This window comes from Pristiophorus japonicus, chromosome 9 (genome assembly GCF_044704955.1).
Source record: "Pristiophorus japonicus isolate sPriJap1 chromosome 9, sPriJap1.hap1, whole genome shotgun sequence".
NCBI lineage: Eukaryota > Metazoa > Chordata > Chondrichthyes > Pristiophoridae > Pristiophorus > Pristiophorus japonicus.
In genome coordinates, this window is record NC_091985.1 from 10,745,904 (window position 1) to 10,768,864 (window position 22,961).

General features: G+C 47.8%; 1 protein-coding gene across 2 annotated transcripts in view; it reads right to left on the minus strand.

Annotated features, from left to right (window-relative positions):
* vip (vasoactive intestinal peptide) overlaps positions 1-4,197 on the minus strand; it is a 71,074-nt gene extending 66,877 nt beyond the window's left edge. For both annotated transcript variants that reach the window (XM_070889063.1, XM_070889064.1), the window contains exon 1: positions 4,085-4,197. In XM_070889063.1, the coding sequence (XP_070745164.1) occupies positions 4,085-4,142 (58 nt within the window). In that variant the 5' untranslated portion in view covers positions 4,143-4,197. The remainder of the gene's footprint in view (positions 1-4,084) is intronic.
* Positions 4,198-22,961: the final 18,764 nt, after the last annotated feature.

Here is a 22,961-nt window from a genome sequence, read left to right on the forward strand (position 1 = left end):
CCATCCACCACCTTAAACATTCACTCCCTCCACCACCGGCGCACCGTGGCTGCAGTGTGTACCATCTACAAGATGCACTGCAGCAACTCGCCAAGGCTTCATCAGCTGCACCTCCCAAACCTGCGACCTCTACCACCTAGAAGGACAAGGGCAGCAGGCGCATGGGACACCGTCACCTCCACATTCCCCTCCAAGTCACACAGCTTCCTGACTTGGAAATATATCGCCATTCTTTCATCGTCGCTGGGTCAAAATCCTGGAACTCCCGCCCTAACAGCATTGTGGGAATACGTTCACCACATGGGCTGCAGCGGTTCAAGAAGACGGCTCACCACCACCTTCTCAAGGGAAATAAGGGATGGGCAATAAATGCTGGCCTTGCCAGCGACGCCCACATCCCGTGAATTAATAATAAAAAAACATAACTGACCTTTGGAACGAAGGTACTGGGGCGCCCGCCTTTAAGCAGAGCCCCGCCAGCCGGCTTGTTCACGCCTCCATTCCCTGGTGCTGTCAGCACGAGGCAGTAAGGCGGGGAACGCGACGGAAGTTTGCAGATTGGGTGTCCAGCGAGCGTTGCATGCTCACTGACGTCACGATCTGTCTGCCGAGGCGCTGTTATCGCCATTGTTACGGGGCCGGCGAATTTGCCGTGTGGCGCAGGATTTGCTCTGCCACTGCACTGCTGCCTGAGCACCCCGTTAGTGGTCCCCAGGCGCTAACGGGAGACGGTACCCAGCTGAATTTCTCTGCCAATTTCTCATCTAAAGAGTGGCGCCTCCGACAGTGGCAGGCTCTCCCAGTACCACCTGTGAGGGTCGGCCTAGATTGCACGCACTAGTCTTGGGAACAGCAAAAAAACTCACAACCTTCAGACTCGGAGGGATGTGTGCTATCAGCTGAGCCATGCTGACGGGTAGCTGGCAAGGAAACCAGCATTTAATGAGCTTGCGTAACTAGGGCCAGCAAGGCTAGTCCCTGAGCTCACTTCTAATGCAGGATTTTCTGACCCCAGCAACCCCTCTTGTAATGTAATGCTCGAGAGACAATATCATGGAACAACAATTTTTTCCCTGGTTACAACTGCTGAACAAATTGCCGTACACACCCTGCTTCCTGTAGACAGAAAGCTCTTGAGAAACTCTCCACCAAACCTTGAACTTCCACATTGTTCCTTGCGATGTTGCTTACAGAGAGTTGTTTATCATCCCGCTCCTCCGCTGATATTGCTGCAATCGCATCTTAAATCGGGTGCGGTCCTGACCTTGAGCCATAAGATGTTTCTACGATGGCTGGTTGACCAATTTATCTCTCTTCAGTATTTTGGAACCACTCACTACGACGATAAGCATTGAAAATCAGTGCTGACTAACGCCTCAGGAAGCTGGCTTCCCCATTCACCTCAGAACTGGCCTTCATCGCAAAAGTAAAGGGAAGAACTTGCATTTCTATAGTACCTTTCACAACCTCAGGATGTCCCAAAGTACTTCACAGCCATTGAAGTACTTTTTTGAAGTGTACTCATTATTGTAATGCAGGAAATGCGGCAGCCAATTTGTGCACAGCAAGCTCCCACAAACAGCAATGTGAAGATGACCACAATCTGTTTTTAGTGATGTTGATTGAGGGATAAATATTGGCCCAAGTCATCAGGGAGAAAAAGAGCCAGATCTGTTTTGGTTTAAGAGGAAGATTGTTCAGGACACCAGTGTGAGCTCATTCAGAAAGTTCCATAGGGCCTTTCACATCTGCCTGCACAAACAGAGGAGGCCTCAGTTTAATGTCACATCTGGAAAGACAGCACCTCCGGCAGTGCAGCGGTCCTTCAGTACCACCACTCCGACAGTGCAGGGTTCCCTCAGAACTGCTTTCCGACAGTGCAACCCTCCCTCAGTACTGACCCTCTGACAATGCAGCACTCCCTCAGTACTGTCCCTCCGACAGTGAGGCTGTCCCTCAGTACCACTCCACTGACAATGCAGCACTCCCTCAGTACTGTCCCTCCGACAGTGCAGCCCTCCCACAGCACTGCCCCTCCAACAGTGCAGCATTCCCTCAGTACTGTCCCTCCGACAGTGCAGCGCTCCCTCAGTACTGCCCCTCCAACAGTGCGGCACTCCCTCAGTACTGCCCCTCCAACAGTGCAGCACTCCCTCAGTACTGTTTTCCAACAGTGCAGCACTCCCTCAGTACTGCCCCTCTGACAGTGTAGCACTCCCTCAGCGTTGCACTGGGGGGAGTCAGCCTGGGTTATGTGATCAAGTCTCTGAAGTCAGCAAAATCACTATGTCTGGTTCCATGTCCCAACAATCCACTGTGTTAAGAACAAAATGCTCCTGACAGCAAAACAATCTGAAGAATATGTTACTGGGATGAGGCGATCAGTTTGATGTTGTCCTCGAGGGAGGAGTCCTTGTTCGAAACTATAAGAACTTGTGAAGAGGCATTTCTGTGGCTTTTAAAAAATATATATGAGAATTACAGGGAAACATGAGCAGATCGTTTACGATCTGGGTGTTCTGGATTCCTAAATTAAATTCTGAGGTAAATACATTGCCACAAATTTCCCCAGGAGGTTTGTTCCATCACCATCTGCTTCCTCCCTTGAAATTGGTTTGCACCTTTTTAAAGGGGCCACTGTCTTTGCTGGGGGGAGGGGAGGGGGACCGGTTTCTGGTTCTAGCCGCATGGTATTTCCAACACTGTGATCTCACATTCAGGTGACCAAAGTTAGCGGTCCCACCCTGAGATGAGACATTTTCTGATGCAAATTGTGTTGATTTTGGCACATGGACAAGAAGGAGCTGTTGCATTAAGGGACTGCCCCTTTAAGAAAAGTCATTAAAGGAGAGACCTGCAGAAAAAAAGTTACTGTTTGAAGTCAGGAACAAAGCTGATGAGTGGGTTTAGATGTCAAATTAACGTCTCCAGTTAAACAAGCACAAGGTGAATTTAGAAACGGCGCTTAAATGAAATGTTAAGATTGTGCTGTCATTTTCCCATTGTGGCAATTGCTTGTGTTTTTATTCGAAACCCAATTTATATACAAAAGCAATAATGGATCTTCCAACGCCCCTTTCTAAGATCTGATCTTGACACGCCACACACAATGTGTATAATCAGAGTGTTTAAATCACAAAACAGCGATAACTTAAATCCTAGGAAGACAGAGGGAGAGAGAGTGTAACAGAATGTGTGAGAGGCAGGGGGAGAGAGCTGGAGAGAGAAGGAAGGAATGAGTGAGAGATACCATGAAACAAGCAAAGAGAGTGAGAAGGGCAAGTATGAAAGAGAGTATTAGAACACAGGAATATTCAGGACTGGAAACAGGACTGCTCATTTCAGGCCTTCTGGATGGTCACAGTCCTTGGTACCTGTCACAGGCAGCTATCAAAGTCACCGAGAGCGCATGAGTGAGAGACAGGGAAAGAACAATGGGTAGGGAAACAGAAAGAGAGAATGAAAGAAAGAGTGTGAGAGCGAAAGAGGCAGAGAGAATGATAGAATGAGTGAGAGAGATAGAAAGAGGCAGAGAATGATAGAATGAGTGAGAGAAAGAGGCAGAGTGAATGAAAGAATGAGAGTGAGAGACAGACAGAGGCAGAGTGATTGAAGGAAAGAGTGTGAGAAAGAAACAGAGAAAGAAGCAGAGTGACCAAGAATAAAAGTGACGGAATGGGTGAATCAAAAACAGAGCAAACACTGAACAATGAGAGAGAGAGAGTAACTGAGAGAATATAGCAGAGTATGATTAAATGGGAGAGGATGTTGTGGAGTAACGGAGAGTATGCGAGATACAGAAAGAGAACAGGAGAATGAATGAAAGAATGAGAGCAAAGTAAAAGTGAGGGAGAATATAGATATGAGAGAGGGAGAGAGAGAGAGAGAGAGAGGTGAACCGAGAGGAGAAGAAGAGAATGAAACAGAGTGTAAGTAAGGGCAAAGAGTGAGCATGGTGACACTAAGAATGAGGCGGGAGGTCCCCTCAATTCAGCTGAAATCTTTAAATCAACACTTTTAAAAAGAAAGCATTTTATTTTTAACTCTGAATTCCATTCAAGCAGGTAATTTATGCATAGCTTACCTAGGAAATTGTTGGGCAATGGATGGATAGGTGAATGCACTGTGGTGTTGTTGGCCATGATCAGTTCAGTGCAGTCTCTTCCAACAGCCCGTGGTCTCAGCACACAACTTGGAAGAAAGAGGCGACAATATGAAGTCGCCTCTGCGAGAGGAAAGAATTTTCCTTTTTTTAAAAAAAAACTTTGTTGGAATGGAAACTCTGCCGTGTTGGACTTCCTGCTTTTGTACTTAAATTAGTAACTGCCCCCCTTATCAGCGGCAAACACCACTCTCGGAGAATGTGGCCATTTCCTCACCATCATTTCCTCTAATAGAAATGAATGAACTTGTAGAAACAAGGGAAGAGGGGGCAGAGAGAGAAAGATATGGGAGTGAAGTAGCTTTCTCCCTGCACGGTTTACAAAATAAACCTCGGAGCCCGTGCTTGTGGGGGTGGCCACAGTAAATGTCCACGAATGTTCACGTTCTGTCTCAGAGTGAGACTATTAATAACCCAGATTGCCGCTTGGGTGAGGTACTGGAAAACCGACCTCCGCCTATAACCACAGGGTGGGCTGGGGGATGGGAGGGGCAGAAGGATAGGAAATGAAAGAATGAAAAAGATAAAATGAAAATCAATGCTATTTTTAAAATAAATAACTCAACCCTTTGCTTTGGAACGCGGGAATATTTTTTATCCTGGGGTGGATTATTTTTAGATTCACCAGAATGATGCCAAGGCTTAAAGGGCTGCAGAGCTACCGGGAATAAGCTGGAGAGTGGGACAAATTGGACAGCTCTTTCAAAGAGCAGGCACAGGCACGATGGGCTGAATGGCCAGTTTCTGTGATGTAAGATTCTGTGAAACTATGAGCACATTTGCATCAACTTGGTTTGTATTGCCTTAAGTTTTGAGATTGATCTAATCAAGGTGTTTGAAATGATAAAAGATTTTTAAAGGTTAGAATCTATTTCCCCTGGTGGGGGATCCAGAACATGGGGGCACAATCTTAAAATTAGAGCTGGACCATTCGGGAGTGAAGTAAGGAAACACTTTATTACAGTGACAACTGTGACTCAGTGGGCAGCACTCTCACCTTTGAGTCGGAAGGTTGTGGGTTCAAGCCCCACTCCAGGAACTTGAGCACCGAAATCTAGGCTGACACTCCAGTGCAGTGCTGAGGGAGAGCTGCACTGTCAGAGGTGCTGACTTTCGGATGAGACGTTAAACCAGGTGGTCTCTCAGGTGGATGTAAAAGATCTCATGGCACTACTTTGAAGAAGAGCATTGGAGTTATCCCCGGTGTCCTCGCCAATATTTATCCCTCAATCAACGTATCAAAAACAGATTATCTGGTCATTATCACATTGCTGTTTGTGGGAGCTTGTTGAGCACAAGTCAGCTGCCGTGTTTCCCACATTACAACAGTGACTGTGCTTAATTGGCTGTAAAAGGTCCTCGCAGCGGTCCACCCCCGTTCTGCCGCCGACTCCCGCCCGCAGTAATCTGGGAGCTCGGCGGGCGGGAGCTCAGTTGCGTCACTCGGCCGCCCGCTCATGTCAGCAGACGGTTCCCAGTGGCTCTTCCCTCCTGCCCGCTCCAGCCCACCTCAAAAGTGGCACTGGACAGATCTTCAGGAGGAATGTCGGCGACAGCGGGCGGTGAATGATTAATTTCGGCCCCACAGCCTATTTTAGTGCCATCTGCAAACTTTTTAATCATACCCCCAACATTTAAGTCCAAGTCATTGATATAAGAACATAAGAACATAAGAACAAAAGAATTAGGAACAGGAATAGGCCATCTAGCCCCTCGAGCCTGTTCTGCCACGCAACAAGATCATGGCTGATCTGGCCGTGGACTCAGCTCCACTTACCCGCCCGCTCCCCATAACCCTTAATTCCTCTATTGGTTAAAAATCTATCTATCTGTGACTTGAATACATTCAATGAGCTAGCCTCAACTGCTTCCTTGGGCAGAGAATTCCACAGATTCACAACCCTCTGGGAGAAGAAATTCCTCTCAACTCGGTTTTAAATTGGCTCCCCCATATTTTGAGGCTGTGCCCCCTAGTTCTAGTCTCCCCGACCAGTGGAAACAATCTCTCTGCCTCTATCTTGCCTATCCCTTTCATTATTTTAAATGTTTTTATAAGATCACCCCTCATCCTTCTGAACTCCAATGAGTAAAAACCCAGTCTACTCAATCTATCATCATAAGGTAACCCCCTCATCTCTGGAATCAGCCTAGTGAATCGTCTCTGTACCCGCTCCAAAGATAGTATATCCTTCCTTAAGTAAGGTGACCAAAACTCCAGGTGCGGCCTCACCAATACCCTGTACAGTTGCAGCAGGACCTCCCTGCTTTTGTACTCTATCCCTCTCGCAATGAAGGCCAACATTCCATTCGCCTTCCTGATTACCTGCTGCACCTGCAAACTAACTTTTTGGGATTCATGCACAAGGACCCCCAGGTCCCTCTGCACCGCAGCATGTTGTAATTTCTCCCCATTCAAATAATATTCCCTTTTACTGTTTTTTTTCCCCAAGGTGGATGACCTCACATTTTCTGACATTGTATTCCATCTGCCAAACCTTAGCCCATTCGCTTAACCTATCTAAATCTCTTTGCAGCCTCTCTGTGTCCTCTACACAACCCGCTTTCCCACTAATCTTTGTGTCATCTGCAAATGTTGTTACACTGCACTCTGTCCCCTCTTCCAGGTCATCTATGTATATTGTAAACAGTTGTGGTCCCAGCACCGATCCCTGTGGCACGCCACTAACCACCGATTTCCAACCCGAAAAGGACCCATTTATCCCAACTCTCTGCTTTCTGTTAGCCAGCCAATTCTCGATCCATGCTAATACATTTCCTCTGACTCCGCGCACCTTTATCTTCTTAGCAATCTTTTGTGTGGCACCTTATCGAATGCCTTTTGAAAATCTAAATACACCACATCCATCGGTACACCTCTATCCACCATGCTCATTTTATCCTCAAAGAATTCCAGTAAATTAGTTAAACATGATTTCCCCTTCATGAATCCATGTTGCTTCTGCTTGATTGCACTATTCCTATCTAGATGTCCCACTATTTCTTCCTTAATGATAGCTTCAAGCATTTTCCCCACTACAGATGTTAAACTAACCGGCCTATAGTTACCTGCCTTTTGTCTGCCCCCTTTTTTAAACAGAGGCATTACATTAGCTGCTTTCCAATCCGCTGGTACCTCCCCAGAGAATTTTGGTAGATTAACAAATGCATCTGCTATAACTTCCGCCGTCTCTTTTAATACCCTGGGATGCATTTCATCAGGACCAGGGGACTTGTCTACCTTGCGATCCATTAGCCTGTCCAGCACTAACCCCCTAGTGATAGTGATTGTCTCAAGGTCCTCCCTTCCCACATTCCCGTGACCAGCAATTTTTGGCATGGTTTTTGTGTCTTCCACTGTGAAGACCGAAGCAAAATAATTGTTTAAGGTCTCAGCCATTTCCACATTTCCCATTATTAAATCCCCCTTCTCATCTTCTAAGGGACCAACATTTACTTTCGGCACCCTTTTCCGTTTTATATATCGGTAAAAGCTTTTACTATCCGTTTTTATGTTTTGTGCAAGTTTACTTTCGTAATCTATCTTTCCTTTCTTTATTGCTTTCTTAGTCATTCTTTGCTGTCGTTTAAAATTTTCCCAATCTTCTAGTTTCCCACTAACCTTGGCCACCTTATACGCATTGATTTTTAATTTGATACTCTCCTTTATTTTCTTGATTATCCACGGCTGGTTATCCCATCTCTTACCGCCCTTCTTTCTCATTGGAAGATATTTTTGTTGAGCACTATGAAAGAGCTCCTTAAAAGTCCTCCACTGTTCCTCAATTGTGCCACCGTTTAGTCTGTGTTCCCAGTCTACTTTAGCCAACTCTGCCCTCATCCCACTGTAGTCCCCTTTGTTTAAGCATAGTACGCTCATTTGAGACACAACTTCCTCACCCTCAATCTGTATTACAAATTCAACCATACTGTGATCACTCATTCTGAGAGGATCTTTTACTAGGAGATCGTTTATTTTTACTGTCTCATTACACAGGACCAGATCTAAGATAGCTTGCTCCCTTGTAGGTTCTGTTACATACTGTTCTAAGAAACAATCCCATATGCATTCTATGAATTCCTCCTCAAGGCTACCCCATGCGATTTGATTTGACCAATCGATATGTAGGTTAAAATCCCCCATGATTACTGCCATTCCTTTTTCACATGCTTCCATTATTCCCTTGATTATTGTCCGCCCCACCGTGAAGTTATTATTTGGGGACCTATAAACTACGCCCACCAGTGACTTTTTCCCCTTACTATCTCTAATCTCCACCCACAATGATTCAACTTTTCGTTCATTAGATTTTGTACCACAAAAAGCAAGGGACCCAGTACTGAGCTCTGCGGCACACCACTGGATATGGCCTTCCAGTCACAAAAACACCCATCAACCATTACCCTTTGCTTCCTGCCTCTGAGCCAATTTTGGATCCAACTTGCCACTTTGCCCTGGATCCCATGGGCTTTTACTTTCGTGACCAGTCTGCCATGTGGGACCTTATAAAAAGCTTTGCTAAAATCCATATATACTGCATTATACGCACTGCTCTCATCAACCTTCCTTGTTACTGAGGGAGTGCTGCACTGTCCGAGGGACAGATCTGAGGGAGTGCTGCACTGTCGGAGGGGCAGTACTGAGGGAACACTGTACTGTCAGAGGGGCAGTACTAAGGGAGCACTGCACTGTCGGAGGGGCAGAACTGAGGGAGCACTGCACTGTTGAAGGGGCAGTACTGAGGGAGCGCTGCACTGTTGGAGGAGCGGTACTGAGGGAGTGCTGCACTGCCGGGGGGGGGGGGGGCAGATCTGAGGGAGCGTGCACTGTCAGAGGGGCAGTACTGAGGGAGCACTGCAGTGTCGGATGCGCAGTACTGAGGAAGCACTGTTCTATCGGAGGGGCAGTACTGAGGGACCACTGCACTGTTGGAGGGGCAGTACTGAGGGACCGCTGCACTGTTGGAGGGGCAGTACTGAGGGACCGCTGCACTGTTGGAGGGGCAGTACTGAGGGACCGCTGCACTGTTGGAGGGGCAGTACTGAGGGACCGCTGCACTGTTGGAGGGGCAGTACTGAGGGACCGCTGCACTGTTGGAGGGGCAGTACTGAGGGAGTGCTGCATCGTCAGAGGGGCAGTACTGAGGGAGCACTGCACTGTCGGAGGGGTAGAACTGAAGGAGCACTGCACTGTGGTGCTGTCATTCGGTTGAGACATTAAACCGAGGCCCCCATCTGCTCTTTCAGGTGGATATATAAGATCCCAAGGCACTATTTTGAAGAAGAGCGGGGGGGGTTCTCCCTGGTGTCCAAACCAATATTAAATCCCTCAATCAAAATCTCTAAAGAAGCAGATTATTTGGCCATTTTCTAATTGCTGGTTGGGCGAGGTGTCAAAAAGGGATGTCCTTATAAGTGAACGAGTGGCTGTATGAAGCTGGAAAAAAACAGTTGGTTCTATCGATCTGGTTTGTTACGGATGTGTTACACGCTGCGTGTCGAAGGAAACGTTATGACACACCTACTGTCCTTCACAGCACCAGGAGTCAAGCTCACCCGCTCATTGTTCGCTGAGATGAGTATACTTCTATGCCATGGCAGGTCTTTGCAGCCAGGCTCAACATGGGCCAAATCCAGTGCCCCCTGCCTTCTCTCCCACTGCTCTCTCCTGCCCTCCCTCTCCTCATTCCCACATCCCTCGGCCCCTCGGACCCCTACCCTCACCCCATGCCCCCTGCCCTCCCGCCCATTGTTTCCCACCCCCTCCTCCCCATCCCTCGCCCCCCCCTCCCCTCACCCATCGCCACCTTCTCCTTGCCCTCTCGCTCATTGTTCCCCAACCCTCGCCCCCCCCTCACCCCTCACCCCCGCCTCTCACCACCCCGCCACCCATTGCCTCCTCCCATCGCTCCCCCTGTCCCTTGCCCCCTACCCCTAGTGCCCCGCCCCTGCCCCTTACCCTCTTACCTCCACCCCTCATCCCCCGTCCATCACCCCATCCCATCGTCCCCCACCCCTTGCCCCCTACCCCTTTCCCCCACCCCTTGCCCCATACCCCTTACTCCCTGCCCCTCGTTCCTCGCCCTTTGCCCCTCACCCCTTGCCCCCAAGCTCCCCCGCCCTTTGCTCGCTCTTTGCCTGCCCGCCCCTTGCCCCTGTGCCATTTGCACCCCCCCCCCCACCCCGCCTCTCCCCATCCTCATACCCACCGCTCACCCCTGGCCCATACCCCCTACCCCTCACCTCTCGCCACCCCCCACCGCATGCACCCCCCCCACGAACCCTCAGCGCTCATTCGTAACACCACCCCCCCATGCACCGCTTGCCCCCTGCCCTATGGCCCTCGTCCCCACCCCCCCCCCCCCAGCCCCCTCCATCTTGTTATCTCTCTGCCCACCTTCAAAAGCCTCACCAAAAGCTGCCTATTCAAACCCTTCAATCAAAAGGGGTAGCAGAAATCTGGAACTCTCTCTCCCCAAAAGGCTGTGGATGCTGTGGATCAATTGGAGCTTTCAAGATGGAGGTCGATAGATTTTTGTTGGGTAAGGGTATCGAGGGATACGGAACAAAGTCAGCCAAATGGAGTTCGGTCACAGATCAGCAATGATCTAATTGAATGTTGGAACAGGATTGAGGGGCGGATTGGTCTCCTGTTCCTGTGTTGGGGAATACCAACTTAACTTTCTTTTCCATTATTGCAGCCAGCTCGCTGGTGTCCAGCCTGTTTCTAAAACCTCTTCATATTGAAGTCCTGTCGACAAGTTCTCGCTCAGCATCACGCTGGACAGTGGTCAGGAGCCCCCTCGCAGCCACTCACGGGCTTTTCAATGTAAGTGACAGTGCAGGCGTGGAAAATCCAATGGCCCTCGCAGCCACATAAAATGACAGCGAGCAATGCCTGTAGCTGGCTAAAAGGAATGTATTTTAAGAAACTGCAGCTATCTCTACTTTTAAACATGTCAGCATTCAACGCAAAATGTTCTGGTGGGTTCCTTCACCGTCCTGCTACTCTCTTCCTGAGCTATCAAACTGCTTTGCGGTTTATTTTTTTTATTAAAAGGGACACTCTCCTCGCAAAGGAGCAACCTTGTCTATCATTTGTGGGTATTGTCTGAGGAAACAGAAGTGCTCGAAAGACCATGAATCATTTTTTGACACAGAGATCTGCTCGGGAGAAGCAGCGATGGATTATGAGAAGGTGACATTGAGCTGGAAACAGCCTGCTTCATTGGCACCCCATCCACCACCTAAACATTCATAGAATCATAGAATGGTTACAGCACAGAAGGAGGTCATTCAGCCCATCGAGCCCGTGCCGGCTCTCTGCAAGAGCACTTCAGCTAATCCCACTCCCCCGTCCTTTCCCCGTAGCCCTGCAAATTATTTTCCTTTAGGTACTTATCCAATTCCCTTTTGAAAGCCACGATTTTATCTGACTCCACCACCTTCTCAGACAGTGCATTCCCGATCATAACCATTCACTGCATAAAAAAGTTTTTCCTCATGTAGCTTTTAGTTCTTCTGCCAATCCCCTTAAATCTGTGTCCTCCGGTTCTCGACCCTTCCGCCAATGGGAACAGTTTCTCTCTATCTGTCCAGACCCCTCACAATTTTGAACACCTCCATCAAATCTCCTCTCAACCTTCTTTGCTCCAAGGAGAACAACCTCAGCTTCTTTAGTCTATCCATGTAACTGAAGTCCCGCATCCCTGGAATCATTCTCATAAATCTTTTCTGCACCCTCTCTAAGGCTTTCACATCCTTACTAAAGTGCGGTGCCCAGAATTGGACACAATACTCCAGTTGAGGCCGAACTTGTATTTTATACAGGTTCATCCCTCCACCATCAGCGCACCGTGTCTGCAGTGTGTATCATCAAAAAGATGCACTGCAGCAACTCGCGAAGGCTTCCTCGACAGCACCTCCCAAACCTGCAGACCGCCTAAAAGAACAAGGGCAGCAGGCGTTTGGGAACACCACCAGGTTTCACTCCAAGTCACACACCACCCTGACTTGGAAATATATCAGCCGTTCCTTCATCGTCGCTGGATCAAAATCCTGGAACTCCCTCCCTAACAGCACTGTGGGAGTACCTTCACCACATGGACTGCTGTTCAAGGAGGCAGCTCACCACCATCACCACCTTCTCATGGGCAATAAATGCCAGCCTTGCCAGCGATGCCCACATCCCAGGAATAATTAAAAGAAATATACAAAAAGGTTTGTAGACACTTGAAGCTGATAGCTGAAGTGATAGATGGCAGCCGTGGCATAGTGGCTAGCACTCTTAGCTCTGAGTGAGAAGGTCATGGATTCAAGTTCCATTCTAGAGACTTGAGCACAATCCAGGCTGACACTCCAGTGCAGTGCTGAGGGAGTGCTGCACCGTCGGTAGTGCCGTCTTTCTGATGAGACATTTAACCGAGGCCCGATCTACTCTCTCAGGTGGACGTAAAAGATCAAATGGCGCTATTTTGAAGAAACGCAGGGGAGGTATCCCCGGTGTCCATGCCAACATTTATCCCGCAACCAACAGCATTTAAAAAAAAAAATTATATGGTCATTTATCTCATTGATGTTTGTGGGATCTTGCTGTGTGCAATTGGCTACCGCGTGTCCTACATTACAGCAGGGACTAGCAACCTAGAGGTTGTGAGTTCAAATCCCACCATGGCAAGTTGTGAAATTGTACCTAAAAACCCAACTGGTTCAGTAACGTCCTTCAACCTGCCGTCCTTATCTGGCCTGGGCCTACATGTGACTCCAGTCCCACGCCATGAGATAGCCCTGAATGCTCTCGGGATGGGCAATAAATCCAGTGTTGCCCCCATCCCAAGAACAAATCGATATTGATCATTAGAACCTAGGGATTCTTTATTGTCTCCTCCAGGTTACTAACCCCAATCCAGATGAATTTCTGAAACCTGGGGAGTTTTCGTTGCCTCTGGTAGTGCACTAGTTAATGTGCTCGAATTTCTTTTGTGTCCTAGTTTAACGGTTGATAAACTTCTTACAATAAACAATTTAATTGCGGCTTTAGTAGCCCACAGAGGAATTTTACACAAACAAAGTCAACACTCTGTTGCCGGAGAAAGTTAAGCTCTTAAACCCAACACGTCTGCTCCAGTTATCCCATTTTCACTCTCCCCTTCTGCTTGTCTCCTACCTGTTTAACTTACCTCTGGGTTAGTTATAATTCCTTATGATCACACTTTCCTCATCCTCCCTTACTTGCCTAAACAGCTCCTCTGTTTACCTGCCCCACCTAAGCTAGAGGCGAATAGACATCGAAGGTATAATTTTGTAAGCCTATCATTAATTTTTATCCATATTCCTTTTGATGTCTCCCCTTTTCGGAAATTAGAAATCGCAAGATGAAAAGGAGCCAAGGTCTATCCAGTTCGCCTGCTCCCATCCTGGTGGTCACATGATACAATGATAATGGCGTTCTTGACTAATCACGGCAGTCAATCTCTCTGGGCTAGACTTTCTCCTTCATTGTCGGCAATTTTCTCGGCGATACAGCTGTTTTTGCGCCCAGCGAAAGTTTCCATTTAAGTTTTTCAATGTTATCGCCCACATCTGAACACGCCCACCGGGACCAAACCGCCCACGTGCAATGCCAAGAGCAGCCGTTCGGGCGTAAGTTTGGCCTCAACCGCCAACGTCCAGATCACCGAGAGACCTGGCCTGTAAAAACTGCTTAAACAGAGCGGTAGGTGAGTACTCTGCAAAGAAAGATAAGTTAAAGGTTCTTTATTTATTTATTTATTTTTAATTTTAAAATGGTGATTAGGCATTAAACTGTCTTGGGAATGCATTGTATGTTTTTATTTGTTTTATTGACATTTTTTTTTAGTTTTCCCCCTCCCTAGGCCCAGTCGCAGCCTCGGACTAAATTTTAGCACTTACCGTCCATTCTGGTAACGACCACCCATGTTACTAACTTTCCACTTACCCACCGAGAAAGCCGCCGACAATGAAAATGCAACGTCTATTTTCTTCGCCGGGCGATTAGTTTTAATTACTTTAAACATAAAAATGGAAATTCTCGCCAGCATTACTCACTGAACATTAGCGGTTCTTCTCAGTGGGCAATCAGGCATTGAGGGTCTTTAGGGAAAATCTAGCCCATAAAGTCTGCAACACACCCAGACATGAGGTGAGGAAAACCCCCAGTGTGGGGGGGGAGCTTTGGGGACCACAGGTCCACAGTCACCTGTTCCTCCCGAGCTCGCTACACTCACCACATCTCAAACTAGGAACATGGGAAAAGGAATAACAGCAGAACATGCTGCAAATGCTCAGCGGGTTAGGCAGCATCTGTGGAGAGAGAAACAGAGTTAGCGTTTCAGGTCAATGGCCTTTTGTCAGAACTGGAAAAGGTTAGAGATGTGACAAGTTTTAAGTAAGTGCTAGGACAGGGAAAGGGGGGAGGGGAGGAAAGAAAGAAAGAAGGACTTACATTTATATAGCGCCTTACACAGCCACCGGATGCCCCAAAGCGCTTTACAGCCAATGGAGTACTTTTGAAGTGTAGTCACTGTTGTAGTGTGGGAAGTGCGGCAGCCAATTTGCGCACAGCAAGCTCCCACAAGCAGCAATGTGATAATGACCAGATAAACTGTTTTTGTTATCATAGAATCATAGAAATTTACAGCACAGAAAGAGGCCATTTTGGCCCATCGTGTCCATGCCAACCGGCCATGAGCCGAATCCCACTTTCCAGCTCTAGGTCCGTAGTCCTGCGGGTTACGGCACTTTAAGTGCACATCCAAGTATCTTTTAAATGTGGTGAGGATTTCTGCCTCTACCACCCTTTCAGGCAGTGAGTTCCAGACCCTCACCACCCTCTGGGTGAAGAAATTTCCCCTCATATCTTCCCCCCCCACAATTACTTTAAATCTATGCCCCCTGGTTGTTGACCCCTCTGCCAAGGGAAACAGGTCCTTCCTATCCACTCTATCCAGGCTCCTCATAATTTTATACACCTCAATCAGGTCTCCCCTTAGCCTCCTCTGTTCCAAAGAAAACAGACCCAGCATCTCCAATCTTTCCTCATAGCCAAAATTCTCCAGTCCAGGCAACATTCTTGTAAATCTCCTCTGCACCCTTTCACAGTGCAATCACATCTTTCCTGCAATGTGGTGACCAGAACTGCACACAGTACTCCAGCTGCAACCTAACCAGTGTTAATACAGTTCAAGCATAACCTCCTTGCTCTTGTATTCCATGGCTTGACGAATAAAGACAAGTATTCCATATGCCTTCTTGATTGAGGGCTAAATATTGGCCAGAACACCTGGGATAACTCACCTGCTCTTCTTTGAAATAGTGCCACAGGATCTTTTATGTCCACCTGAGAGGGCAGACAGGCCTTGATTTAACATCTTATCCGAAAGATGACACCTCCGACAGTGCAGCACTTCCTCAGTACTGCACTGGAGTGTCTGCCTACATTTATGTGCTCAAGTGGGATTTGAACCAACGACCATTCTGACTCAGAGCTGAGTGTGGTACCCATTGAGCCACAAGTGACACAAAGAACACGGTGGAAGATCTATGACAGGGTGGAAGTCGGGAGCGATTAAATGACAAAAGGGATGATGGTGCGAAGAAAAAGGAGATGGTAATGGGACAAGTAAAGATGGGTCTAGAAGAGGTGTAAGTGGGAATGGCAGGATCATCAACAGCTGCCATGTGGAAAAATAGGGGCAAAGGTTGTGGTCTGACCCCATCACAGATTCCCCCCTCCCTTTCCCTGCCTCTGCATTTGCTTAAAACCTGTTACATTTCTAACTTTTTCCAGTTCTGAAGAAGGGTCATCGACCTGAAACATTAACTCTGTTTCTGTCTCCACAGATGCTGCCTGACCCACTGAGTATTTCCAGCATTTTCTGTTTTTATTGCAGAGTTCCAGCCTCTGGAGCTTTTGACACAGGAGCAGGAGCAGGCCATTCAGCCCCTTGAGCCTGTTCTGCCATTCAATGGGATTAAGGCTGATCTGTCTCCTAACTCCATCCACCCACCTTGGCTCCATATCCCTTAAAATGATTAACTGAGCAAGCACCTACTGCTTTTTGAATGGCTTGGCTCTGATTTTAAGGTTGTCCTCGACCCCCCCACCAGGGTAAAAACGTTTCTCTGTATCTATCCTGTCAATTCCTTTCAAAATCCTAAAAACCCCAATCAAATCACCCCATAAACTTCTATATTCCAGAGATATACAAGCCTAGTTTATGTAATCTCTCCTCATAATCTAACCCTTGGAGCCCTCGTAACATTCTGGTGAATCTGCCCTGCATTCCTTCCCAACCTAATAGACCCTTTCTAAGATGCGGTGCCTCAAACTGTACACAGTGCTCCAGATCTGGGCTAACCAGGGCTTTGTATAGCCACAGCAAAACATGCTCCCCTTTATACTCCAGCCCTCTAGCTATAAAGGCTAACATTCCATTAGCATTTTTGATAGCTATTTGTACTCGCAAATTATTTTCCAAAATTGTTATTTTCTGAAAGATAACAATCTAATTTGTATTTGAATTTGAAACAGCTGTAGTCGTCTCCCGAGGGATCACATTTCACAGATTGACCACTCGCTCACTGAAGTCATCTTTCCGCAACTGAATTGAATTACAGAGCAATTATTGTTTTGCCTCAGTCTCTTTTGGGGAAAAAGACTGGTGTCACTAAAAGTGACTATGAAGTGTCCGAAACATGCAACTAATGTCCTTTAGGGAAGGAAACATGCCGTCCTTACCCAGTCTGGGCCTACATGAGACACCAGTCCCACAACAGCTAGGCTGAATCATAAATGAATGCTGAAGTGGTCCAGCATTCCACACAGTTGTATCAAACTGATATTCAAGGAGACCCAGCACCACCTTCTCAAGACAATGAGCGATGGTCAATAAGTGCTGGTGGTCGTCGCTTCAGTTGCCTAGGCCCTAAACTCTGGCATTCACTCCCAAAACCTCTCCGCCAGTCTACCTCTCTCTCCTCCTGGAAGACTCCCTTTAATACCTACCACATTGACCCAATTTCCATGATTGCAAGGTTGTTGTTGGTGGCATTTAAGTGGTAACGCCACATCTAGCGGCACTGTACATCCTAGGCATCTCTTCTGTGTTCTGCTCCACGTTCTTCCATTAACTTAGAGCAGTAGTGAGGGAGCTGTATTGTCGGAGGAGCAGTAATGAGGGAACGCTGCACTGTCAGTAGGTCAGTACTGAGGGAGCTGCACTGTCGGAGGGGCAGTAATGAGGAATGCTGCACTGTTGGAGGGGCAGTGCTGAGCGAGTGCTGCACTTTCGGAGGGGCAGTACTGAGGGAAAGCTGCACTGTCGGAGGGGCAGCACTGAGGGAGTGCTGCACTGTCGGAGGGACAGTACTAAGGGCGTGCTGAATTGTCAATGGGGCAGTACTGAGGTAGCGTGGCACTGTCGGAGGGTCCGTACTGTTGGAGTGCTGCACTGTCGGAGGGTCATTACTGGGGGAGCGGCAGTACTGAGGGCTGCACTTTCAGAGAGGCAGTACTGAGGGAGCGCTACACTGTCAGAGGGACAGTACTGAGGGAGTGCTGCAATGTTGGAGGGGCAGTACTGAGGGAGTGCTGCATATCGGAGGGGCAGTACTGAGGGAGCACTGCACGGTTGGAGGGGCAGTACAAAGGAATGCGCAGCAATGTCAGAGGGGCAAAACTGAGAGAGCGCTGCACTGTTGGAGAGTCTGTATTGAGGGCATGCTGCATTGCCGGAGGGGCATTACTGAGGGAGCGATGCACTGACGGAAGGGAAAAACCGAGAGATGTGTCGCACTGTCAGAGAAGCAGCCGAGAAAGCACTGCACTGTCGGTGGGTCTGTACTGATCGAGTGTTTCACTGTCGAAGGAGCAGTAGTGAGGGAGTGCTGCACTCCTGTTAAACCGAGGCCCCGTCTGCCCTCTCAGGTGGAAGTTAAAGATCCCAACAGCGCTATTTTGAAGAGGATCGAGAGAGATTGACCAGTGTCAGGGGTAATATTGATCCCTCATACAATATCACTAATACTTTGTGGGAGCTTGCTCTGCATACATTGGCTGCCATGTTTGCCAAAGTTACAACAGTAACTGCACTTAAAATGTACTTCATTGGCTGTAAAGCGCTCTGCGATGTCCTGAGGTCATTAAATGTGCTATATAAATGCAAGTACTTCCTTTTACATTCAGTGATCAACAACAACAACTTGTATTTATATAGCACCTTTAACATAGTAAAACGTCCCAATACGTTTCACAGATTTCGACACTGAGCCACATAAGACGACATTAGGGCTGGCTTGGACAAAGAGGTAGGTTTTAAGAAGTGTTCTAAAGGAGGAAAGAGAGGGAGAGAGGTGGAGAGGTTTAGGCAGGGAGTTCCAGAGCTTGGGGCCTAGGCAACAGAAGGCACGGCCACCAATGGTGGAGCGATTATAATCAGGGATGCTCAAGGGGGCAGAATTAGAGGAATGCAGACATCTCGGGGGGGTTGTGGGACTGAAAGAGATTACAGAGATAGGGAGGGGCGAGGCCATGGGGGGATTTTGAAATTGAGGCATTGCCGGACCGGGGGCCAATGTAGGTCAGCAAGATGGGTGAGCAGGACTGGGTGCGAGTTGGGACACAGGCAGCTGAGTTTTGGTTCACCTCTAGTTTACGAAGGGAGAGCAATCTTCATAGACCTGCGAGCTTGTGGCAGCACAAACAGTGCGGCATTCTGGAATCTGTTTTCCATGTGCCACAACTTGGCAGATGGAAGATGTGTGCTGGAAAAGTCAAGTTTGGAGCACGGGATCAGGAGAATCGCAAACTTCCGGCATTGGCAATCGAGTTGGGGTTGGTAATGAAGCTCTTGCATTCATTGCAGCCATCCGAGTCAGGAATTTGAGCAAGCGGAAATTGAGGAAATCCAAGTGTCCAGGATTTCCCATGCTTTCTCCTGGGAAAAACACTTGCGCTGTCAGTAATTTCCAGGCTTGTTTGAATACATATCTTTCTTTTTTTTGCAGTGTCTTCATAGTTGCAATGCTTCATACAACCCATAGAGGGAGCCAGTGTCTCCAATCGGCAGCAAACTCCCTAAACATCAAACTGCTGGTGAGCACTCACTGACCAAAGGACTTCATTCACTCTCTCTGTGTTGTAAAGTCACCAGCGAGACTCTAGTCCCTCTCGTCTTCAGTCCAGAGGTGCTAAATCCAATAAAGGTGGTGACTTCGGTTGTGACCCCAGAAAACCAGTCAAAGGAGAGTGTGACTCGCTGGCCCGGTGGCCAATTGTTGCCCATCCCCAGTTACCCTGAGAAGGTGGTGAAAGAATTGAATGGATTGCGAGACCTCGTCAAAGGGCGGCTAAGGGTGACTGAATTTTACAAACACTTGAGAGCTGCTCCTCCTCTCCTCATGTCTCTCACTGAATTTAACCAACACCTGGTCATTTCGCCGTGCTTTCAAATGTTTTAATGGATGAGTAAAAAGGCTTGTAAGCAGACAAAAACTCTAGAAACAAGGAACGCTGGATCGATTTTAACCCTAACCTGCTCAGCAGAAACTGGGAAGGTGGGCATTTAGAATTGGCCAATGTACTTGCCCACCCGGAGCTAACAGGATCCAATTTACACCTGGTCTCCAGAGCGGCAGACACCTGCCCCAGAGCCAGTGGCCTCTTTACCATATGTATATCAGGACACAATTACATCATCGTGCCATCACTGGGACACAATTACATCATCAGGACCCATGACATCACTGGGACACAAATACATCACCGGGACCCACAACATCACTGGGACACAATTACATCATCAGGTCCCGTGACATAACTGGGACACAATTATATTATTGGGACCCGTGACATCACTGGGACACAAAAGATCATCAGGACCTGTGACATCACTAGGATACAATTATATTATCGGGATCCGTGACATCACTAGGACATAATTATATTATTGGGACCCGTGACATCACTGGGATACAAATACATCATCGGGACCCATGACATCACTGGGACACAAAAGATCATCAGGACTTGTGACATCACTAGGATACAATTCTATTATCGGGATCCGTGACATCACTAGGACATAATTATATTACTGGGACCCGTGATATCACTGAGATACAAATACATCATCGGGACCCATGACATCACTAGGACACAAAAGATCATCAGGACCTGTGACATCACTAGGATACAATTATATTATCGGGATATGTATATCAGGACACAATTATATAATTGGGAGCCATGACATCATTACGATACAATTACAGCACTAAGACCAGTGACATCATTGGGACACCATTTAAAAAAAATTGGTTCCTGAGATGTGTGCGTCGCTGGCAAGGCCAGCATGTATTGCCCATCCCAAATTGCCCTTGATAATATAATGGTGAGCTGCCTTCTTGAACCGCTGCAGTCCGTGTGGTGAAGGTACTCCCACAGTGCTGTTAGGGAGGCAGTTTCAGAACTTTGACCCAGAGACGGTGAAGGAACACCAATATATTTTCAAGTCAGGATAGTATATGACTTGGAGGGGAACCTGCAGGCGGTGTGTTCCCATATGCCTGCTGCCCTTGTCCTTCTAGACGATAGAGGTCGCTGGTTTGGGAGGCGCTGCCATTATTAGGACCTGATGACATAATTTACCTCCCAGATTTCCGCAGATTTCGAGCCGCATCGGATGGGAAGTCGGTGGGTAGGGTTTAAATGAGGCCAAATGATACGGCAAAGGCTATGGACCCCGACAATATCCCAGCTGTTTTGCTGAAGACGTGTGTTCCAGAACTAGCCGTGCCTCTCGCCAAGCTGTTCCAGTACAGCTACAACACAGGCATCTACCCAACAATGTGGAAAACTGCCCAGGTATGTCCTGTCCACAAAACACAGGACAAATCCAATCCATGCAATTACCGCCCCATCATCTACTCTCAATCATCAGCAAAGTGATGGATGGTATCATTGACAGTGCTATCAAGCGGCACTTACTCACCAATAACCTGCTCACCAATGCCCAGTTTGGGTTTCGCCACAACCACTTGGCTCCAGACCTCATTACAGCCTTGGTCCAAACATGGAAAAAGAGCTGAATTCCAGAGGTGAGGTGAGAGTGACTGCCCTTGACATCAAGGCAGCATTTGACCGAGCGTGGTATTAAAGAGCCCGAGTAAAACTGAAGTCAATAGGAATCAGGGTAAAACTCTCCACTGTCTGGAGTCACACCTAGCACAAAGGAAGATGGTTGTGGTTGTTGGAGGTCAATCAACCCAGCCCCAGGACATCGCTGCAGGAGTTCCTCAGTGCAGTGTACTAGGCCCAACCTTCTTCAGCTGCTTCATCAATGACCTTCCCTCCATCATAAGGTCAGAAGTGGGGATGTTCGCTGATGACTGCACAGTGTTCAGTTCCACTCGCAACTTCTCCGATAATGAAGCTGTCCATGCCCGCATGTAGCAAGACCTGGATGGCATTCAGGCTTGGGCTGATAAGTGGCAAGTAACATTCGTGCCACACAAGTGCCAGGCAATGAGAGTCAAACCATCGCCCCTTGTCATTCAACGGCATTGCCATCGCCGAATCCCCCACCATCAACATCCTGGAGTCACCAGTGACCAGAAACTTAACTGGACCAGCCACATAAATACTGTGACTACAAGAGTAGGTCAGAAGCTGGGTATTCTGCGGCGTGTGTCTCACCTCCTGACTCCCCAAAGCCTTTCCACCATCCACAAGGCACAAGTCAGGAATGTGATGGAATACTCTCCACTTGCCTGGATGAGTGCAGCTCCAACAACACTCAAGAAGCTCAACACCATCCAGGACAAAGCCGCCCGCTTGATTGGCTCCCCATCCATCACCTTCAACATTCACTCCCTCCACCACCTAGAAGGACAAGGGCAACAGATGCATGGGAACACCATCACCTGCAAGTTTCCCTCCAAGTCACACACCATCCTGATTTGGAAATATATAAGAACAAAAGAACTTGGAGCAGAAATAGGCCATTTGGCCCCTCGAGCCTGCACCGCCTTTGAATGATCATGGCTGATCTTCTACCTCAACTCCATTTCCCTGCACTATCCCCATATCCCTCGATTCCCTTAATATCCAAAAATCTATCACTCTCTGTCTTGAATATACTCAACGACTGAGCCTCCACAGCCCTCTGGGGTAGAGAATTCCAGAGATTAAACACCCTCAGAATGAAGCGGTTTCTCCACATCTCAGTCCTAAATGGCCGACCCCTTATTCTGAGACCGTGACCCCTTGTTCTGGACTCCCCAGCCAGGGAAAACATCCTCCCTGCGTCGACCCTGTCAAGCCCAGTAAGAATTTTGTATGTTTCAATTAGATCACCTCTCATTCTTCTAAACTCTGGAGAATATGGGCCTAGTCTACTCAATCTCTCCTCATAGGACAATCCCTCCATCCCAGGATTCAGTGTGCTGAACCTTCATTGCACTCCCTCTCTGAGGCAAGTATATCCTTCCTTAGATAAGGAGACCAGAACTGTACACAATACTCCAGGTGTGGTCTCACCAGGGCCATATATAATTGCCGAAAGACGTCTTTATTCTGATACTCAAATCCTCTTGTAATAAAGGCCAACATACCATTTGCTTTCTTAATTGTTTGTGGTCCTGCATATATATTCCATTTGCCAAGTTCTTGCCCACTCACTCAGTCTGTCTATATATCCTTGAAGTCTCTTTGCATCCTCCTCACATTCCCACCTAGCTTTGTATCACCATTCCCTCATCGTCGCTGCGTTAAAATCCTGGA